The sequence below is a fragment of the Taeniopygia guttata genome, chromosome 2 (assembly GCF_048771995.1).
Source record: "Taeniopygia guttata chromosome 2, bTaeGut7.mat, whole genome shotgun sequence".
NCBI lineage: Eukaryota > Metazoa > Chordata > Aves > Passeriformes > Estrildidae > Taeniopygia > Taeniopygia guttata.
Genome location: NC_133026.1, coordinates 25,023,589 through 25,044,645, shown reverse-complemented (window position 1 = coordinate 25,044,645; position 21,057 = coordinate 25,023,589). Strand labels below are relative to the sequence as shown.

The following is a 21,057-nucleotide window of genomic DNA, read 5'->3' as shown; positions in this document are numbered from 1 at the left end:
AACCCATCCCACATTTAAATGAATATAACAAAGATTCTCCTGGAATCTCAGAAATTCTAACAACCTGACAAGAGAAATGAAAATTAAGTCCATTAAAGGGAAAAAAAAAAACCAACAAAAAACCAACAAAACCAAACCAAAAGAAAAGGACCAAAAGGAGTAAGTGAATGAAAGAAAGGGCAAACTAATAAAAACAGTAAAGCAGGAAGCAGCCTTGTTATCAACCCAGAGATATAATGAGAGACAGAAGGAGATTATTAAAACCCCTTTAAGAGCTGTATTATTTCTTTCAGCATCTGTTTAAATCCATGTAAACTTTAGATGTGCTGACGAAGGAGGATGGCTGAAAGGCACAGGGTGAGAACTGCAAGGTGCTAAGGAGCTCTGAGCAGCTTTCAGTCCTTGCCTGCTGATACCTCATGATCCTCCTGTTTTTCTTGTGCTTTGCACTTTCATGTCAGTCTTGACAAATGCCATATCCTGCTTTGCTGTGTCCCATACCATGTTTTGATATATGTCATGTCTTTGTTGTGCTGGCAAGCCCCTTCATGGCATAACCACTAAACATAAAAAGGAAGAATTCAAGCTTTATTTAGGGATTTTTAAATTCTGGAGTAGCAAGTTGCAGAGCCTTAAATTTGATACAGTGCCAGGCAGGGCTGTTCCCACCGCCTGTGTTTCTCCAGGGGCCATGCTGGACACCATCCCTGAGCATGCCTGAGCTGTCTGTAAGGATGGGTCGGCACACCTGAGCTCACTGTGGTGTTGGTGGCAGTGAAAGTGTGGCATTTCTGGCCATGACAAACCTCACCACAACCTGTCTTGCTTTTCCAACACGGATGCCTGAGCTGTTGAGAGCGAAACCATCCCCACCAGCCCAGCCTGCTCTGTGGACACCTGAGCCCCATGCACAGAGCCAGGGCAAGAGCAGGGCACAGCAGGTCTTTGGAACTGCAGATCCCAGCTTTGCAGATCCTTTCTCATCACAGTCTTTTGTGCAAGTTTCTGTGGATATGCCCATGGCTTCACATAAATGCAGGTTGAGGCCCACTTTCAAGACCTAGCCCGTCCCATCGTTCTTGTGCTTTCTACTGACACAAAGAGGAGCCTTAGGTGGAGCTCCAGAGCTCTCTGGTGGTGGAAAACCCCATCCCACTTGATGCCACAGTTTGGACCAGTCTCTTGCTTATGTGGTCAGGAGAGGCTGGGAACAGGCAGAGCCCAGCCCAGTTCACCGTCAGGTATCCCACATTCGCTTCTTCCAAAAACAATGGGGAGAACATGCACCTGAGACATGGGTGGCAACAGACAGCCCCACAGAAGGAACACAAGGTGGTCCCAAGGTTTCATACACTTCAAGTGCTCAACAAGTCAGTTCTTCATCTCCCACTCCACTTCTTGGGGCTCAAGCTGTTCTTCTGCCCTTCACACCTCCGTGGCAGTGAGGTTCTGCAAGAGGTGCCATGCCAGACAGGCTGCCCCAATGCAGGTGCACTGAGGGCCTTACAGTGATGCTGGGACATGTCCAGGACCATGGCCATACCCTTCAAACACCCCTGGCTGCTGAATAATCCCACCAAACCCCATAGAGGAACTCTGGGGTGTGTGGGGGGAAGATGAGGAAATTAAGTATGCAGTAAATGTCTGAATAATTAAATGGAACTACCTATAAACCACATAGAAAAAAATCCCGTTTCCTCTTAAAATACCATTATAAAAATAGAGCACTCTTGTCCTGCTGCCTTGCAGAAAGGGAGATTGAACAGACTTCATCCAAACTTTATTTTTTATCCTGACCAATTTTTGAGTTATATTAATGAAAAAATGGTCTGCCTTTCTCTTCCTGCACTTCTCTCTCCCATGGATTTTTTCTTAACACTCCTATAACTCAAAAAAGGCCATGCTGATTTTTTTAATCTGTTAAAAAATGTGCTCCCTGAGCTGAAACCAAATTTCAGCCCAGAGCAAATTTTTACGGCTGGGTTATAAATCCCTGAAAAACAGGATTCATAATGGAAGTGCTGACACAGCCTTAACTACTATATAGCAGTGTGAATGGCGCCACTATAATGTCTATTAGAGATTCTTTAAAAAGTTTGCAAAATATTGTCTTGCCTTGCAGAGAAAAAGAAGCCAGAGTACTTAATGCCAACATAAACATGCTTTTAACCCATTATGTGCTAATTTGCAGAAAAGCTATTAATTCTGAGTAGGCACACAGAGTGCAGCACCGACAGGAAATGTTCTTCTAAACTCCTGTTTGACTTGTAACATGGTTTTAATCACTTCCATGAAACACAAACGATGGCTTCAAACTCTGAATGTTGCTCAGAACATGAGAAGGGTGATTACAACAGAGAGGAAAATGGGATTTCGTAGGCAAAAGGACTAAAGCCAACCGGGAGAGAATGACACCAAACGCTAAAAAATGGGCCTCCGTTCCTTGTCAGTTTGGGGACGATGGCTTCATTTGATTCACAGCATTTAATGCCTGTCAGCAGCACACCATTATTTTATCTATCACAACACATAGTACAGGTCAAGTTCATTTTCTATCAGGCAATGAGCATGTTTTCTTCTTCCTTGAACCTAGTCAGATGTTAGCACCTCACAAAGTCAGTTCTGCTGAAACAGCCTGCAGTTTGTGTGCCTGAGACCAGTGCTAAAGCAGCGCAGATGATCTATTGCTCCTGGGGGTCTGCTAGGCAGGGAAGGGGAGCACTGCCCTCTGACTAAAGCACAGCAAAGAAATAAAAGATGTTGGCAGTGGTGGCTGGTGAGCAAAGTTCGTAAAAGGCTAACTTGAAAGCCCATTAAAAAAGTAAAATAAATCAGTTCAGGGTTCTATTTTGATTTTCTTTTCTTCTTCTCTTCTTGCAGGAGTTTGTGCTTTCTCCTGTGTATAAGCATTAGCATCACTTTTCTGTGGGAATAAATGGGTGTGGGATAAGCTTTAAGTTGAATATTACAGGGACATTCAGCAACCCAGGACAGTGCTTATGCACAGTGTGCAGTAGCAGAGGTATTTATGGCTTTCTGTTGCCATCAGTAAAAGAGATAGTGTGTCAGGTCCAGTGACTGCAAAAGCCCATATGCAAGTTGACCTCACAGTTCTGAAAAGAAGAATAATTTTCATGAAAAATGAAGTTTTTCTATGTTGCCACATTTCTTGTTCATGTCCTCAGTCCTGCCTTTGCAGACTTGCCTGACTCCTGGTCCTGCTGTCTGCACTGGCCCCTCTGCCCATGGCATCAGTGGCTGGGGCCAGTGGAAGAAGCAGAATGATGAAGAGCAGGAGGACTTTTATCTCTCCAAGATTCCACAAGGACCTAAACGAGCAATGAACACTACAGGATTTATGGCATGGGTGATTTCTGTGATGCTCTAATGAGGGAAGAAAGATCAATTTATAATCAAAATGGTACAGCTGGTACTGCAACTCACTTCAGTGGGTGAGGATAGCAAATGTGGGCACCAGATTAATGATTTTGGATACTGATGAAAAGATACCAGTCTCCCCAGATGAGAAATAAGCATCAGCTGATGTATTCCCAGTTGAAGATCTCCTGGGCTTCCATGTAAAACGGCTCCATATTTTTTTCCTAGTGAGATTATCTTGGGAAAAACCAAGCTCACAGAATTATCCTGGTAATGATCACCATAGCAAGAAATAACTTAGGCCCTACCTTAAGAAGTAAACTACCTTTCAAGAGTTTAAATATAATTTTGAGCAGCCCTGGCAACACAAAAGTAAGAAATGCTAGAAAATAAACCCATTTCCTTCCACCCTGCAGCTGCTGCTATTTCAGTTCTTGTCCCCTACTCAACACAGGAGTAAGCATTGACTGCTGAAGGCATTGACACACTAGAATAGCCAATACCCTAGTAAATTTCTATCAGGAGCACCAAAATTCACATCCTTCTTCTAATTTGAAAGCTAAGACAGGTCCAAGGAAAGGAAAAGACACACCAAGCATATCTCCCACATCCAGTGCTGACATGCATGACTTAAGCAAATGTCTCTTGTTTGCACCAGAAGAAAGTAGTAACCTGAATTTTTGTCTCTTATAACGGTACAGAACACCTCAATACAGAGTAATGGACAGAAGGGTTGGACCTATCTGGCTTCAGAGGGGGATTTTTAAGTTCCTTGGGGTAGTTCCCACAAAAAGTTTCAATTTTGACAGAAAACAGTTTTTCAAGTGAAATATTATTTTCTGCTGGTAGTTTCCTGACTACCACTAGGCTTAAGTTTGCTCCTCTCAAGCAGACAGACAGTTATGGGCTCCAAGTACCTCTGAAGACCAACAAACTTTATAGAGCTGCTGGAATGCCTGGCATTCCCATTTTAAATCTTTCACGTAAGCAGGGTATTTGAGCCAGAGGACAAATTAGTACCAGTATGGGATCCAAGAATCTCTACTTCATTTTCAAATTATAAGGACATGTAGGACATTCTTCTAAACAGCTCATGCCTCATGCCTTTCACAATCTTCTCAGGCCTACCAGCTGTGTCTCTGGGATACAATTTTCTGCTTTTATGCTACTCATATGGTTTTGAATCAATAAAACTGGTGACTGTTTCAATTTCAGTGTTCTCAATAGTGGAAACTACTTATGAGAGTAGCTACTGGCAGAATCCCGTCCTTTAAACATCAAACATCATCCTTTTCATTTTTTAAAGTACCTTCTTTCACTTCCTGCTTCTGGTCTTGATTTTCCGTCTCTAAGTCATCCTGTGTTTTTGGCTCCACAATCTCTTCATCATCTTCATCCTCTAAAAAAAAAAAAAAAAAGGAAGAAAAAGATTTGTGAGATTCTCCTCCTTAAGGGGCCTGGAAATTGTCTGACTTCTTTACAATTATAAACTGGTAAAGCAAAGTGCCCAATAGATGGAACATGTACATTTATGCTCAGAGTGACATTCTCAGACATTTCCCCCCTGACTGCAAGATAATCTGCTCACAAGGGCACCTGCCATTCTGCTCCCTGTAACTTCCCATCTCAGATGTCAACTGAATATCTCCCTGACCTCGGATATGACTTCTTGGATGGCATGAGGACAGATACAAATACGTTTCAGCCTGGCAGCTATTCCACAGCTGGGACACCTGCTATCCAGATACCTCATTTCCAATTCAATTCTCACCAGATTAATTTGTCTTTTGACCTACAGGAATAGGTTAAACAGAAAACTGACCTCAGGTCAGATGCCACTAGCAAGGAAACAAGAATGGCACAGTTCATAAAAGTCATCACCATCAACTGGGGGAATATAGCAACCAAAAGTGGCATTTGGAGCTTAGGAACCATTCTTGCATTAATACAAATTTAATGAACACTAAAATTTGACACATGTCAGTTACTACTGCCAGATGTTTTAATGACCTTTCCTGACCTATGCAAATGCATCTCTCCCTCCCCCTCTCTCGCCACTCTCACATGTTCTCATTTTATTCAGGAGGGCAAACCATTCATTCCTTGATGTTTCTATGAAGTTACAAGGGTTCTGATTGTCCAGACCAGAATATAATACAAGCAGAGCTGAAAGACAGTGATGCACCAAAATGGCTCAGAGTCTACCTAGCCCTCATTACTTGTTACCAGCTTGTTACAGCAATGTGATCCATTTTTCCTGTGCCCAGGGCTGGCATCCAACCCACTCACATTCTTGAGAGGATAAAGACACACAGTTTTCTAGATTTCGTGAACTGTGAGGAATGAAAATAGAGCTGGTCCTTAAAGTATTTAATAATTAGGATGAGTAAATTCAGGGGCTATGGAGGAATTATTTTGCAGTTATTTTGGAGCTTGACATACCACCAAGGCATATCAAGCATCACTGGTCCCGTGTATTGGTGCATGGCATGAGAGACCATATGTTGTCCTGGCCCTGGGGCATTCAGCCACCAGGAAAAACACTGCAGTTCCTCTGGGGCTTTCTGAGCAACCTGCTGTCACCATACAGCTCCTCGTGTCATGGTGTTTCTCCAGGCACACTTCCTGCTCTAACCTTCCATGTTAATGGGGAAAACATATCATGCTTCTCCAGCTGGTTGGTTACTGGCACCTTCTGCTGTGAAGGCTGGCTGTAATCAGTCCTGGCTTCTTGCGAGATGCTGGTGCTGACAGGTTGCATTCAACCAACAGGAACATGCAGCTGTATTTTGTTTTCAATAACGTAATAAGCACCGCACTATTCCCACCACATTGCCTACCCTAGGACTTCTCCCAGAAGCCCAGAGGGGACATGTTGCTAGCTGCCATATGGGTCATTAACTTAAGAGTTGGACTCAGCGATCTTTGTGGGTCCTGTCCAAGTCAGAATATTCTGTCTCTGTGATTCTGCAGTATGTTGGCTGGAGATCATGGCTTAGCCACATGCTGTAAGGAGGTGTCTCAGCATGGACAGATATGCTTCTCCCTACTGGGAAACAAGGAAATCTTGGCATAAAATCTGCCATCACTCACCCTACTGCTAGTGACTGTAGTGGGGAGAAAGGGAAAGCTCGTCTCCCCATCCACCAGGGAGGAGGGATAACCATGTGTTTCCCAAGCTGGAAAGGGAGGAGGAATCCAGCATGGATAAAGAGGCATTTCCAGAATTAAAAGCCACTACTAATGAATGCCACTCCTTTATCAGGGATTTGTCAGATCATGGAACTTGAGGTTGATAAAAAGGTAGGGTACTCACAATGCCTCCCTTTGGTGCCTACTTTTCCCTAGGTACCCTACACAGAAGAACTAAGTACGAACTTTTAGAGAGCAAGCCAGGGCGTTTCAGTTTGGCAGGGTAAATACATTGTTCTGTCCACTGACTGAAACATCCAACACAGTCAGCAGAGAGTTGGCGAGGAGAGCTCTCATGCTGTACACCCACAGGAGGGGTAAAAAAAGATCCTTCTGCCATTGGTCTGTGGTGCTAGGGGAGATGGGGAGATAGGAAGAGAGAGGCACTCCCAGTTTCAAAGAAGAGGTGAGAAGTGTGAGTGCCTGGTACAGCAGGGAGTGAATACTCTGGTAACCTCAAGTGCCGTGCACACACAGATAGGATCACAACGCTGTACAGATACGTACACACAGACAGAATTATGGCAGGTACTAATAAAACCAGCTGCTACTAAAGTTTTGTGAGCCTTGCATTAAAGGTTGTCATTCCCTAAAGCACCAACTTTTGGAACCAGCTGTTTAATTATGGATTTCTGCTTCCATTTTTAACCCATTTCTAATCTGCCAGCTTGTGCAGGGAAGTTTCAGAAGGTGAAGGGTTTGAGACAATTTTCAGGCAGCAAACTGCCTGAAAAGTACACCAATATTCAAGTGAAATGTTTGGGATTTTTAATGCTTCTTGCAATGCTTTTTAATACTTCATTTGCAATTTGTTAATGGATAGGGATGATGTAGCAAATTTAGAACTTGAGATTTGGTAGCAGGTTTTCAGGTTGAAGTGAAGCAAAATTATCCCTGTTTCCTTGATCCCTCTGATTTTGGGCATCAAATTATTTGTTTGCCTATAGCCCTTTCCTGCTTCTAATGCAGAGTAGGGATAAATGGAAGTAAGTAAAGGATATTAAAACACGTCATGACTTTTTCCAAGGCCACAAACATCAAAATAGTTTTACTGAGAAAGCAGTGCAAGAGTTTTTAGCAGATTAGACAGAGTTTAGATGTCCTTATTTATTTACAGAGAGATGTATACACATACACAGAGAAACTCAGCTAAAAGAATGACAGGCTTGTGAATCAAATGCTAAAATCTTAGCAAATGCCAGAATTTGGATTGTCTGGGCACGATTAGCTCCTTTCCCCTCCCCACATATAGGCATGATGACATAATTCTGGAATTTCCTCCCTCTTGAGTGGTTGGCTTCATTTTCTGGGTGCTCAGCAAGAGACACCTGGGGCCTGAAATGCAGAAGTGCTGAAAGCTGAAGTCAACTGGCCCTGTGCTTTGAGTGGAGAAAGTCTTAGGGAAATTCTACACATGCAAAGGCTCCCACAGCTCTCTTTTTCAGCTTTCACTGAAAGTTTTCATTCTGACATTTTTGTCCTTTGTCCCCCTGTGATTAAGTGCTTTTCCAAGATGGCAATAATATTGTAAAAAAAATAGAATTCTCACCCTGCATAGATATTTTGCAGAGTCACGTTCATCAGGATTTGTGGCATATTACAATGCTGTTGGGGAAGCAACAGCAAAACTAAACCTTGGAAGTGGATTAATGTTTTTTCTCTGTTCAGTGTAGTACTTTGATCATGTACACTAATATGAGATCTGAGGCCAGAGCACTCAATGGAATAAGATAAAAAGCAGAGAGGTTAAAAAAACTGTCCCCCTATTGACTGGCGGAAGGAAGAATCTGTTAAGGGGAAAAGCCCTATATGTTATCATGCAAGTAAATTGTATCATCCTACATACTGAAGAGGGCTAATTAAGAATGTCCAAGGAATCTGCATTCTGGACTACCCAATGTTGCTTGACTTTGCAACCTAAGTTTATTTGACATAATTTATATATATATATATATATATTACACTATTAAATACCAATGTATGCATCCTCACACATGTTCATATTACATACATTTGCTTTTGTTAAGTATGGTTATGCATTTGTACATTTGACTGCACATACACATACATTAAGAATAATGGAAATGCTTCAGCATTCATTTTCCTGTGTTTTATTTAAATGTGACATAGATAGCATTTACTGTACATTTACTGGAGAATCTGTGAACATAGTTATTCATTTCCACATGTGCCCACTCAGATTGCACTAATTTTCCAGGGAGACGAAGAAACTTGTGTAGCTCCTGAACATACATAAACTATCCCTTTTAAGAGCATATCTAATATTAGGAAGTTTAGAGAAATAACTTTTTAGCTGCTCACATTACAGTAGTAGGAGTCTTCTAGTCACATTTGGCGAACAGAGATGCTACCAGCACCAGTAGTAGTGTTACACCCTGTTCAGAAGAGAACAGGGTGGAACACTATCAGAACTCAAATGTCTATTAAAGAACCACATGAAAAAGAGCTAGTAATGAAGAAGTGTATAACTGCTGTGCACCACTTCTCCTTTGTAGCTATAAAAGGACTTTGGAAGGAGGCTAGCTTTGGTATGTCTATTTACCACACAGAAGCTGACACACAGACCCACTCACTGCAGATCACACAGCAGGCCAGCAGCTTAGGGAAGATAGAGTGGGCTTCAGAGTTTCAGCCTAGAGTCCTGCCCACTAAGGCCACCCTGCCCTCTATAAATAAACAAATCCTAAATGGAAATGATCATTAAATGCTTGGATAATGATGTTTGTCTGCTGAAGCTGGTGGAGCCATATGTGGGATTAATACAGACTGAGATAACTGGATCAAAAACGTTTTCTTCATAACTCAGAGTTTGATGACTCTCCAGGCTCTAGGAGGTAGCCAATCAGTCTGAACAGTGCTTGACAAAGTAAAACTAGAGCAATTGTTTTAATTTTTGTCTTAGCTTGAACACTCCTGCTTCTGTTCTAGACCAGAAATGGTCTTGCCCGTCTAAAAGCTTGTCTGTTTTTCCCAACTATAGAAGTTGCCCTAATAAGAGTATGACCTCTCCCTTAAAACCTGGGTTTGTTTTTTTTTTTTTCATCTAGGTGCAAATAATAATTTTCAAATGTTATCCAACTACTAGCTGCAATGAGCCTGCTCTATGCCTAGTCTTTGCCTTGGACACCACAACCATTTGCAATAGGTAGTACGGGGGAAAGCTCTGTGAACACACAGCCAACTCCCTGGCAACTGCAGAAGAAATGCCCAGATATGCTGAACTGGATCATATATTTACAGAGAAAATTCATCATTTTCTGATGATCTCAGAAAATGAGACCCTGCATTTCTGCAGTGCTGGACTATTTCATACCTACTTGGACTTTCCAGGGCTTTAAACCACTGTATTTATTTTTACAGCATATAAAAACATACCAGGCACATTCGAGACAAACTAGAATACTAGAATAAATAATTGCATCTGAGAGGACTACACATGACATTGGCTAAGGGTTTTAATTCTTGAGATGAATACTCTATTGCTTTTTCTGGATTGCCAATTTCAGTAAGTCAGCACCAGTACTGCTGAAATAGATTACTAAATAGCTGATTTTTCTGTGGATTTATGTAGCTAAGGTCTCTACTCTGCTAATACACATAGCACCAATTAAACAGCAGGCAGCACGTTGTACTTTCTTCTTCGGTGGAGGATTTACACCTCCTGAGACCCGTGCCTCTGAAGCTAAGAAGTTGCAGGTTCTGTGTGTTGTTTTTAGAATTGACAGCTATACAGAATTAGACTGATAGCTCTGGTTTCAATTCTGGGTAGGTACAAACAATCCCTTTGTTAAAGACACAGCTTTAAAAATCACAATTTAATTAGCATCACAATTATATATTTTATTGACTGAGTCAGTGATATATGAGAACCCCGTGGGTTTATATGGGGTTTTATATCAGCATTGACATTCCATTAGTGCATGAGAAGGATCAGCCATGCATATGACACATTCAATAAAATCAAGTGTCTTCACAAAAAGCAGACTCCATATTTGCAAATATGAAATACCAGAAACCACTGTATAAGTTTTATATTTACAACTGTTCAAAATAACTTTGCTTCTTCTGTTACAAAAGAACTACAAACTGAACAAGGACAAATGCATTGTATTCATATTGGCATATAAGCCTGGACCAAACAAGTTGAATACTGTTGGCATTTTCCTAAGTAGGAGTTAAAACTCTGTCTTTCCTTTATGAATATGTTCTTTCCATCACTAGCAAAATATGCAAGAAGGAAGGGAAGCCATATTTTTTTCAAATAGAACTGTCTGACATTCCACATTTTTGAAAATCTATGATTTGCAATTTGGCTGAATAACCTATTTTTCATATAATGTCATTTTTTGAAATATGTCCAGTTTTTCACTTTCATCTTTTGACTGCCCTTTGAAGCAAGAAGATAATTAATTCATCAGTGGATCTTGTTTGCAGAGTGGGATGTGAGACTGGACGTACATTGGACACATGTTAGTCATCCCAGATGGAAATATTCTTGCATTAGGGCTCTTCTTGGCAATAGGCAGATGCCTTCTAAAATGTACTTCATTTAGCCAAAGCAATGAACACTACTCAGACCTCAATACTGAGAAAAAAACCCACAGGTGAACAGACCTTGTCCTAAGCTCCATGAAACAGGCAACAAATTTCAGATGAGAATTTAATGTGAGTTGGAGCTTGCAAGTATATTTGCAATCAAGAATCATATGTATGCAAGGTACTAGTGCTCACTACCCAGAAAAATACTTAAATGTGCATTGGAGGAACATAAAAAAGCTCTGGCTCGTCCCTGCGGAGTTCCCCATCCCTGTTACAGAACACTCCCAACATACCACCTTGCCCTTGTCCAACTAGCACAGCGCTTTCCAATGGCCATTGGGTGAAAAAAGAACAGTAGAAAAAGAAAGGACAGATCTGATGAATTAATTTCTGGAACCATCTTATGGCCACAGCACCTATAAAACTTGCACAGAAGTATGTGATGTTCTTCCTTCATTTTCCATATATGATCTGTCACTTAACTGCAGTTCTGCAAGATCAAGAAAAAAAATCATGGTGCTACAAGAACAGACTGCCTTCAAACTCCATTGATTTTGTTATCTTTTGTCATGTTTTGCTATCAAAGTCCTGTGATGCTCTTATGCAAAAGAGAAGCTTTGAAGATTGGTAAAATACAGGCTGTAGGAATCATACTACTTTTACCAGAGTCAAGTATATTGACTGAGTCATTTTAAAGAAAATGTTCTAAAATTTATGCATAAAATAATATAATGCTTAGCACATATATCATTTTAATCCAGAAGACCGCAGGGCAGTTCTCCATGAGATTAATTTATTTAGCCCAATGTCTTCGACAGTAAGTAGACTAGTAATGATATATCAGTTTTAAAAGTGCAAGACTAATGGAAAAATCCCAATTTTCTTGATTCTTGTAAAACTAAGTACATCTCCCATATCTCTGACACATCTAAGAAAGGTTTTCTGATCTCATCCCTTATTCTGCAATGCAAATTTGCAAGACTTCACCCCTCATCCCATAAAGGGCAGGTGTTATTACCAGCCATTACAACCAGATCCCCAGAGTCCTCCTCTCAGGCTTCAGCTGTCCTTGTACAAGCGCAATGAAGGAAATACGTATTTCACCCCAAAAACAAACACTTAGCCTGGCTGACTGAGAGGAGTCATTTAGTTCAGAAAATTTATTTTGCCTACAGCATAGGCCGTGCCTGTGCTATTGCCACTTAAAAATTTGTCCTGAAATTTACTACACTTCCCTCTTAAAACAAGCACACCGTAAGTAATTTTTATTCAACATTTCTTCTCAAAGCTCTCCTTAACAATTACCACATTCAATTACTCCTGGTCAGGGGATTCTGAGGTCCCCAGTATATGATTTCTCATAAGCATCTCTTGATCTAGGGTTGTACCACTCAGCTCCTGTTCCTATGCCTCTTCATGACTTGTGTTTGCAGTCAGATTTCTTTTTTGGTACATTATGAAGACAGATCTTATTTTTCTATTTTGTGACAAATGATAGACTAAGAGCCAAATGGCAAGAAAATGTCACAGAAAAAAAATTGTTTTTCTGTAGCATTTCACCAAGCTCTTCATAACCCTTACTGCAAACCTTTGCACTGGTTCAAATGTTAGGATCACTGCTTGAGAATACAATCATTTCTGTACCAATTAAAATGGAAAGCTGTTTCTGACTCTTCAGGGAAGCATTTCTCTAACCCAAGAAACTGATTTTCCAGTTCCTTGGCCTGAACACAGTTTTCAGTTGTGGTGAGAGTCTAAGAATTCAAAGTGTCCCTTGTTTTTAGTTTCTGGTCGGTCTAGATCAGATGTGGATTTTTCTCTCTCTTTTGGGCTGTTGCAACATCATACTGGTTGAAAGCATTTTTCAGTCCCAAGAGAACTAAACTGCAAAGTACCCCATTGGAGCCATCACCTCTTCTAGCTGACTCCCTTTTCTTTTCTCTTTCCCATTCCAAATCTCATGTTCAATTCTATTGTGCTTGAAAATATTCCAGCTGGAAGATGCAACATAAAAAGAAAAGTACAGAAGTTTCCTTTCCTTGGCTATGGTTGGGCCTTCAAATAAAAATGGCAACATGAAATAATGTTTGATCAGCAGAAGCCTTACAGTAGCATTTACAGACCTCCAGCTCCAGAACCAAATAGTATAAATTTAAAATACCCTGCTCCAGTATAACTTCAGTTAAACTTGAAGAAGAAAAAGATGGAGATTCTTTATTTCTGTGGATGAAGAAGGGGATTACTAAACTCTGCCGATTTTCACAGCCTCTGAAACCTGTGAGGATTTGTTCCTGCTGTACTGCTGGAGGAAATCATGTCGTGCCAGCAGTGTGAAATGACTCCTGCCATGGGAAAGGGCACTGAGACACGTGGCAAACTTCTGGATAGGACCTCCTCAAGTCATTTTGAAACACTCAGATCATGCAATAGTGTTAAATCACAAAAACTTAAGTATGCTAATGAAAACCAGTCCCCACAAGCTATGGCATAAGCAGCAATTGTAAAACAAAAGCTGCTTTCACATTAAACACACACACACACACACAAGATGAATCTGGCACTTACACTGCTCCTGATACAGAGGTCAATCGTGGCTGCCTCAGCTGGGCACTAGGTACTTAAAACTTTAAGTACAATGTACACCAAGTGAATTCTGTGGGTTTGTTAATTCTGACATATAGGAGACTAGGACTTCACTCATAGACTCATTTATTCCAAGTGCAAATGACTTTAGACTCCACTGGCCACCTCATCTATTTTCCACTGTGTTTTTGCACAAGCGAGATTACAAAATCTGCCTGTTGTAGAAGAAATTAATTCTTCACTTCCATACTGCATCTCTGCTCGTGCAGCCATACTAATGTGCCTTAGGTCAAATTTTTCAGCCCTGACTCTGGGTTTAACTTCTCCTTCAGGTATTAGCATGAGTTCTGGCCTTGCAGAGTTTTTCCTTTGTTTTTGAGCATGAAATAAATGTTCAGTTCAAGGCCCAGAAATCATCTGAATGGCCACACAGTTTTTTGTATGGCCATTGTTTAACTTTTAGTGCCATCTTTTCCACAAATGTCCCCATCTCAATTCTGTGGCATTTTATGAATAAAACCCAATGCTTAAAATGTAGCATGCATTTTTGTAACTGAAATATCTGACAGCATGTATTTCTACATTTACACACAAACCTCAACCGATAGAAATAGAGACAAGGCTGCTAATGTATTAAAACTGGAAAGGATAATTGGAAAAAACAACTATATTCATAAACAATTACCACAGCAAATAGACAAAAACTCCCTCTTTTTGTCTATTGACACACACATGCATATATTTCACTCAGCACTTTAAAAATAACCATTAGTCATATGGCAACTGCATTTTACATGAGCAAAGATTAATTTCAACATTTTTCTTAGGAAAAGGCAGGCAAAAAATATTTATTAAAAATTTTAAACTACAAAAGAAACGCTGGGTCAGGGCTCAATGAGTGTGTGCTTATTAATTTTATAGGCACTAAATGGACCCCACTTAATTCTTTTTCCCACTGACGCCACTTCACCTTAGTCACTGGTGTTAGCCATGATTTGCATCAACCTATGTGAAAAACGAATTCCCTCTGACAGTTTTGAACTTGCCATATTTTAATTTAACTTTCAATTTAATGCTTTTGTTCTGCCACACTGGAAGAGCAGAAGCTTCCTCTTCTAGACACTCAGTTGCAGAGTACCCAGGCAATCAATGCCTTTTGGTGGTAGAGAAACCAGAGCATGAGCACATCAGCTTCTTGCCCAAAGTCACTCCTGAAATAACTGCAGATGGCAGAATAAAATCTTGGTCTACTGATTCCTAAACTGATATTTCAGCCACTGCTTCCCCTGAGGCATGTGATCGGGGCTGCTTTGGAGGCTGCTCAGCCCTCATTATGTTAAACCAGCTGTTAAAAAACACAGCCGGTTTTCCCCAGCTGCTTGTTGCAGCCTGCTGGGAGAGCACCCAGCTCCCAGCACTGCTGTCCCCAGGGCTGGGAACCCCCTGCCCACGCCCTCCACCCTGACCCCTGCCTTCACCTCCTGCCCCCACAGCTCCTGCACCCCTCTGCCCACCCCGGCTGCCTCTCGCCTCCGCTCCCACCCTGCCCACCCCTCTTCTGCTCAGGGTCACACTTCAAAGTCTCCTGTGCCCCCGGGAAGGCCTCTTCCTTCCTCCTGGCCCCTCTCCAGCCTCCCTGGCATTTGGTCTTCCCAAAGCAGATATCAAAAATCCCCTACTTGCAGTCTGGGGCTTTCTGCATGCCAGGAGCCCTACCCACCTGTAGATACCTGTTTGACACAGAAATGCCCTCTGACTTGGATTCTCAGATGAACTTCTAGGTTCTTCTGAGAAATTGAGTTGTAAGACATCAATTAAAAAAAATAAATAAAAAAATAAGACAAAAACCAACCCCCATCACCCAAGTTCAAAAGTGCTAAGGTTAAAACCCCATTTATCTGTTGCGACTTGGAGCATCATGTATGTTTCTCTGTGCTTAAACTCAACACACTTCAGTAGGTTCAGATGTCCAAACAGGCAGACTGCACCTGCAGTTGGGGTACATGGAAGATTCAACTGCACCGCAACCATCCACTGGAATATGCTGCCTTTTTCCCTCTTCACAGTTCAGACTCATCAGGGAAATAATTTCTGTCCCTCTTTGGTAAATGGGTGCTATGAAGTGCCATACAATGCCTGTCTGTAAATTAAAACCCTTCCTTTTCTCCCCAAACACTGTCAAGACCCTCTCCTGCAAGCTCTTGGAAGCTCTCAGCTACAGACAGGAGCTTTAAGTCAGGAGAACCATATGAAAGCAGATAAAAAATGCTGGGTTATGCTGCCTCATGATCCTTTACTTGAAGAAGCACCTCTGCATCGAGTTTTTTTTTGTTGGTTTTTGCTTTTTTGGTTGAAAAACAAAAGAAAGAAGCTGCTGGGTTCTGCCCCTGTGTCTTTTTGCTGTAACACAGCTCACAGCTGTGAATTTACATGTGTTAACTTGGGATGCCACAAACCAGGCAGCAATGAGGTTGTCATCCTGATCTGAGGAAACACAACGTGCATACACACCAAAGAATTTACTGCAAGCAAAGCATTTTGCTGTGATAATTCAAAGCAGATTATGTTTCATCAGTTGACTCTTCCATCTATAGCCAGATCACAAAAGCCAGCAATGCTGGAGTCATATTCTGTCAAAAAGGTGCAGCTCCATCAAATCTTTTTGTTTTGCAAAATGATGCCACTGTCTGTGGAATTGGGAAAATTATAAAAAGAAACCAAGATGAAGAGGCAGTCCTGGAAACATTAAAATGGCCTGTTCTCACATTTTCTGAGTGGAATTTTTTTGACTCTTCCATTAAAAAGTACTTCTTTAGACTACTTTAAAATATGAGGTAAAGCAAAGTAAAATCGAAAGTTTTCAATTTTGTTAAAACGTAGATGTTTTCATATCCAGACTGTAAAATAAGGCAAAATTTTACTTAAGATGGAGTGTCAGTACATTGGAGCATTCTTTCAAGCTGGTACAAAATTGTATTTTGAAATTTGAAATTTCACAGTACTGCATGAAGGAGAGACTGGGCCTGACTTTGAAGCAGCCACTGCATAAGGGATGCAGCCACACTTGAGTGGCAATCTTAAAATCTGATATTAAAGCAACATAGAAGCACACACTTAATTGGAGATAAGGATGTCTTTCATCAACATAAGGACAAGATGTCTGTTCCTGTGATATGAGATGCCCTATTTTAAGACTTCAGGTTAATGATTTCTTTTAGATGGGACAAATTTCAAGTCCTCCTTACAGTTCTGAGTGCCTGAATGCAAATTTCATATCCATGTCCTGAAAACAAGATAACAGACAGTGGTAACAAACTTGATGGACATCAAACAGGAAATTAGTAAACACGTATTTATTGCTTTTGAAGCCTGATCCTGACTCTTTATATTTGCATGCAGAACTCAAAACAAACAGGACAAATGCATTATGAAGTCAGAAAAGTGCTACCAATTCATCTTGATGGCTCTTGAATGGAGAAAAATTGCACAAGCTAAGTCTGACCAGCACCTTGGAAACCATTGTCCTTGTTGCCTCTATGGTTACATGGTTGGATAAAATAGGAAAAATCACCTCCACAGAGGTGTTTGTTTTGGGGGTAGGTACTGGGGTTAGTGCTAAATTCAGCAGCCACAGCAGAACAAATAGAAATTGTGAGCTTTCCACTACATTAATGAAACTTCATTCAAAAGGTGGCGTGTAATGTTCTTCCAAGATGGATAATTCACATAAGCTGTGTGATTCAAACACTCATGTCTCCACACCAGCTCCACACCACCTTGGGATTTATGTTTTATTTCAGTTTTCATCAGGCTGCTTATGAATGACCAATGACAAAAGAGCATGTGTGCATTTTTCTTTTTCACGGGTCCCTGTTAATGAGGACTCTGTTGCATTAAGATAGTCAAGATTGTCTCTGGCAAAATGTGTTGAACCAAGGTGTTTGTGCCTGCATAAAATTAAGCCACAAGTAAAGCACTTACTTCTGACAGCAGATTTATAATAGGAAAATCCCAGCAGGAATAAAGAGTTACAAACCCCCGTTGTAGCCTTTTTCATAAACTTCACCTTGATTTAGTATTTCAAACAAGTAGAAGGAAAGGCTAACAGCAGAGGTAATCCTATCATCTTTTCTCCAACAGCTCCATTCTATCTTTCTGACTTCCTCATGCTGCTAACATGAATTCAAATCATCTGTGTTTAAAGTTAAATACAGTGATTGACAGATCTTTGTAGTCTCAGTTCATACTGAAGATTATTCTAGGTACCTATCAGTTATTACTACAAGCCCTGTCTGATATTCAATACCTACAGGGAAAATTGTTTTTAACAGTGTAATGTCTGATCTATTTTGAAAGCTATTTTAAAATAAGAAACTAACTATAACCAGGTGGCTAAAATCTAGACAGGTTTCTTTATAGCTTGATTTTTGGGGAGAGAAGGTTGAAGATAACAGCAGAACTGTCTTACACTGCAGTAACAACTATGATTCAGAGCAAATCACAGACAAAAAAAGCATTTTGTTTTGATTCCATGACATTAATTTCTGTAAAAACACCTATTCCAATTACACAGGACACAGGAAGGTTTTGGGGTTTGCTCATAGCTCTTAGAAGAGACTCATGACAGTACACGCTGCTATGAAGTAATTGCTTCCTTTTATGAACACAAGCTCAGTTGTGCTAGAAATCTGGGATGCCGGAAGAGACTTCTGAATGTACTAAAAATCCTGCTGTAGACAAAAATGTGAAACAAAATAGAAAATGCAGTGGTCAGACCAGTCATTGTGCTCAAGGACCTGTGATGCAGTAAGGCAGAATGTCCTCTTCCATGAACATCTGCTGTGCTCAGCTCTGCCGACCCCACTGCTGTGCTGAGCGGCAGCCTTGCTGCTCCAGGCACAGCATTCCAGAGCAGGCTTTGGGCACAGGGAGATCAGCTTCGGGTGGGAAAGCACTCTGGTCAATACCCTGTGCTCACAGGGAGGACAGTGGAAGCACTGCTCTCTCACATGGGCAGTTCAGCAAAGGTGGAAGATGGAGGTGGGTGGCTGGGCAATGCCAGCTAGTGCCCATCATTGCTTCCATGAGCTGACTGCTTCACTTCAAGGCAGGCTGTTCCCTGAGTCCCATCCTTCCCCACCACTCCATCTGCCGCTGAGAGATTTTGAGTTAGCTCTTTCTTCATTCTCTCAGCGCTTTCCTCCACAGAACTGAAATGTAACAGCAGAGAAAGTAGTACAAGAGAAGCAGCTTGGCACAAGCAACAGGCAGGATGCTGCCCTCAAACTCCACCACTTTTCAGAGCTCCTACCAACATGACTGAGATCCCACACTGGCCTTTGTGAAACTTGATTAACTTTGTGCTCATGGTTAAATGAATCTGAAACTGTTAGACAAGGGCTTAACAGTGTTGTTCAGTTCAACAAAGTCTTTTCTGGCTTTGTGATTGGGATGTGAGGAGCAAGCACAGCTAGTGTGTTTTGGCTGTAAATCATGGTAGGGAAAGAATAAACAAAACTGGGGAACAGAGCTTGTGTGTCTTGGGTTAGTTGGGATGGTTCAGGCTGCTAAAAATTCCTAGTGGCTTTTCCAAGATTGAATCTGCCTCTGGTTGTTATTCTGTGTGCTTAGCAGTGAAAAAAGAAGTACAGAAGAGTTGAAAATACAGACTTTATAAAGCCATACTCAGCCCCCTAAAACCAAAAGCAGTAATGGCATCAGTAAATGCATCGGTAGTTTGGCCAATTCAGAAAGTAACAAAGATGGGCAAATTCCATCAGCAGAATGACAGCTAAAAATAATCTTGCATAGAAATGTGCAAGAAAGTTCATTTTTCATGCACTGGGCAAATAAAATCCAATTAGTTTTTGCATTGTCAGTATTACCGCATTGCACTTCATGAGAGCTTGAAAGAAGACGATGATTTAAATAAGAAGATCCTCCCCTGTTTGTCAAGTTGTCATTCTTCCATCTGCAAATAATGAAACATAAACTACTCTGAAAGGGAGAGAAATGGAAGGGAATGTGTTCCATGGATCTGTGGAGAACCACATAGAAACAGATACAGAAAAAGAAGCTGCAGCACGGAGCACTTCCTGACCTCCTCTTGGCTACAAATCTAAAAGAAGTCTCCAAGGCAAGAAGCATGAAAGAGCTTAAACAAGAAACCCTTCAGAAGTACAGCTCTTTGCTGCATGAATACCACAACACAGGGAAAATCTGCTGTGTAGGAGTACAGTCCTCCCACTTGAAAAGAGCTGGTAATGCCATCATGTCACGGAAAGATTTTCTTCATGGCTTTTGTGCATTGAAGGCATTAGCAAAGTGGGAAAAGTGTGAGCTGACAACTGTGCGAAGAGTTTCTTAATTACATTGTAAAGCATGTCTCATTTAAGCATGCAGCAGAACTAATGTTAAAAATACATGTCTTCCCATACAAATGGATGTGAAATCAGTGCAGGTTAATCTAGCAGATAGTGCACTCCAGAGCTCTTTACAAATGGTAAGAAGTTAAGCTTCATCAACAGAGCATTAGTATTGCTACCACTCCAGCTTCTTCCTGTAGTGTTTGCTGCAGCAAGACTCACAGTCCATGGCTGGACCTTGATATAAGTCAGTCCATGCTCCAGCATTTGGCCAAATATTTTGTCTGTACTGCCTGTTCATTGTTTCTCAGTTCACAGACTCCCAGTTTGGGATGTGTTGACCCTTTTCCATTTAGCCATGTCTGAATGTCTGCTTGTATCTCCTATGCCATGTGGCTTCAACCAATTACACCCAACTTGCTGGTGGTGGTTACACTGGAGCTCAGATCAGTGCCTTGATGTGCTTGCACCCAACTCCATGTGGGGATCAGAGCTGGCTTCCAAGTGTACCAGTCTGCAAGCCAACAGCCAGGCAATATGGAACACCAAGGCATTCAGCCTTGAGGAGAGGCTCAGACTGGGAACCCTTATGACAACAGAAAGAAATAGCCCAAGTGTCAGAGACGAGAACTGAAACCAGGGCTCTGTGTTTGGGTCTGATACCTTATACAAAAGACCTTTCATTTGGTCTGAGTGACCAAATCAAAGTCTTTAGCACCCAGAATGTGGGTAAGATCTGCTGGCTTTTTAACTTGGGCCACTGCCTGAAGACCACACCAGGATGATGGGCTCTGCCATTAAAGCGTGACTTCCCAGATGTGCTGGAAATTAACATGCTTACTCACACTATTTCCTTTTGTTATGTGTTGGTGAATAGCAGCCTCCATTTCTGTGCATGTCATTTTTCTTATTTCAGCTGGTGTATTTGTCACTCTGCTGAGCCTGCTTAGGACTGTAAGAACCAGAGAATATTCTATAC

General features: G+C 41.3%; 1 protein-coding gene across 9 annotated transcripts in view; it reads right to left on the bottom strand.

Annotated features, from left to right (window-relative positions):
- Positions 1-21,057, bottom strand: part of DYNC1I1 (dynein cytoplasmic 1 intermediate chain 1) — a 186,048-nt gene that overhangs the window by 78,869 nt on the left and 86,122 nt on the right. For all 9 annotated transcript variants that reach the window (XM_030264700.4, XM_072925546.1, XM_030264699.4 and 6 more), the window contains one exon: positions 4,688-4,777. In XM_030264700.4, coding sequence (XP_030120560.1) covers positions 4,688-4,777 — 90 coding nt within the window. The remainder of the gene's footprint in view (positions 1-4,687; positions 4,778-21,057) is intronic.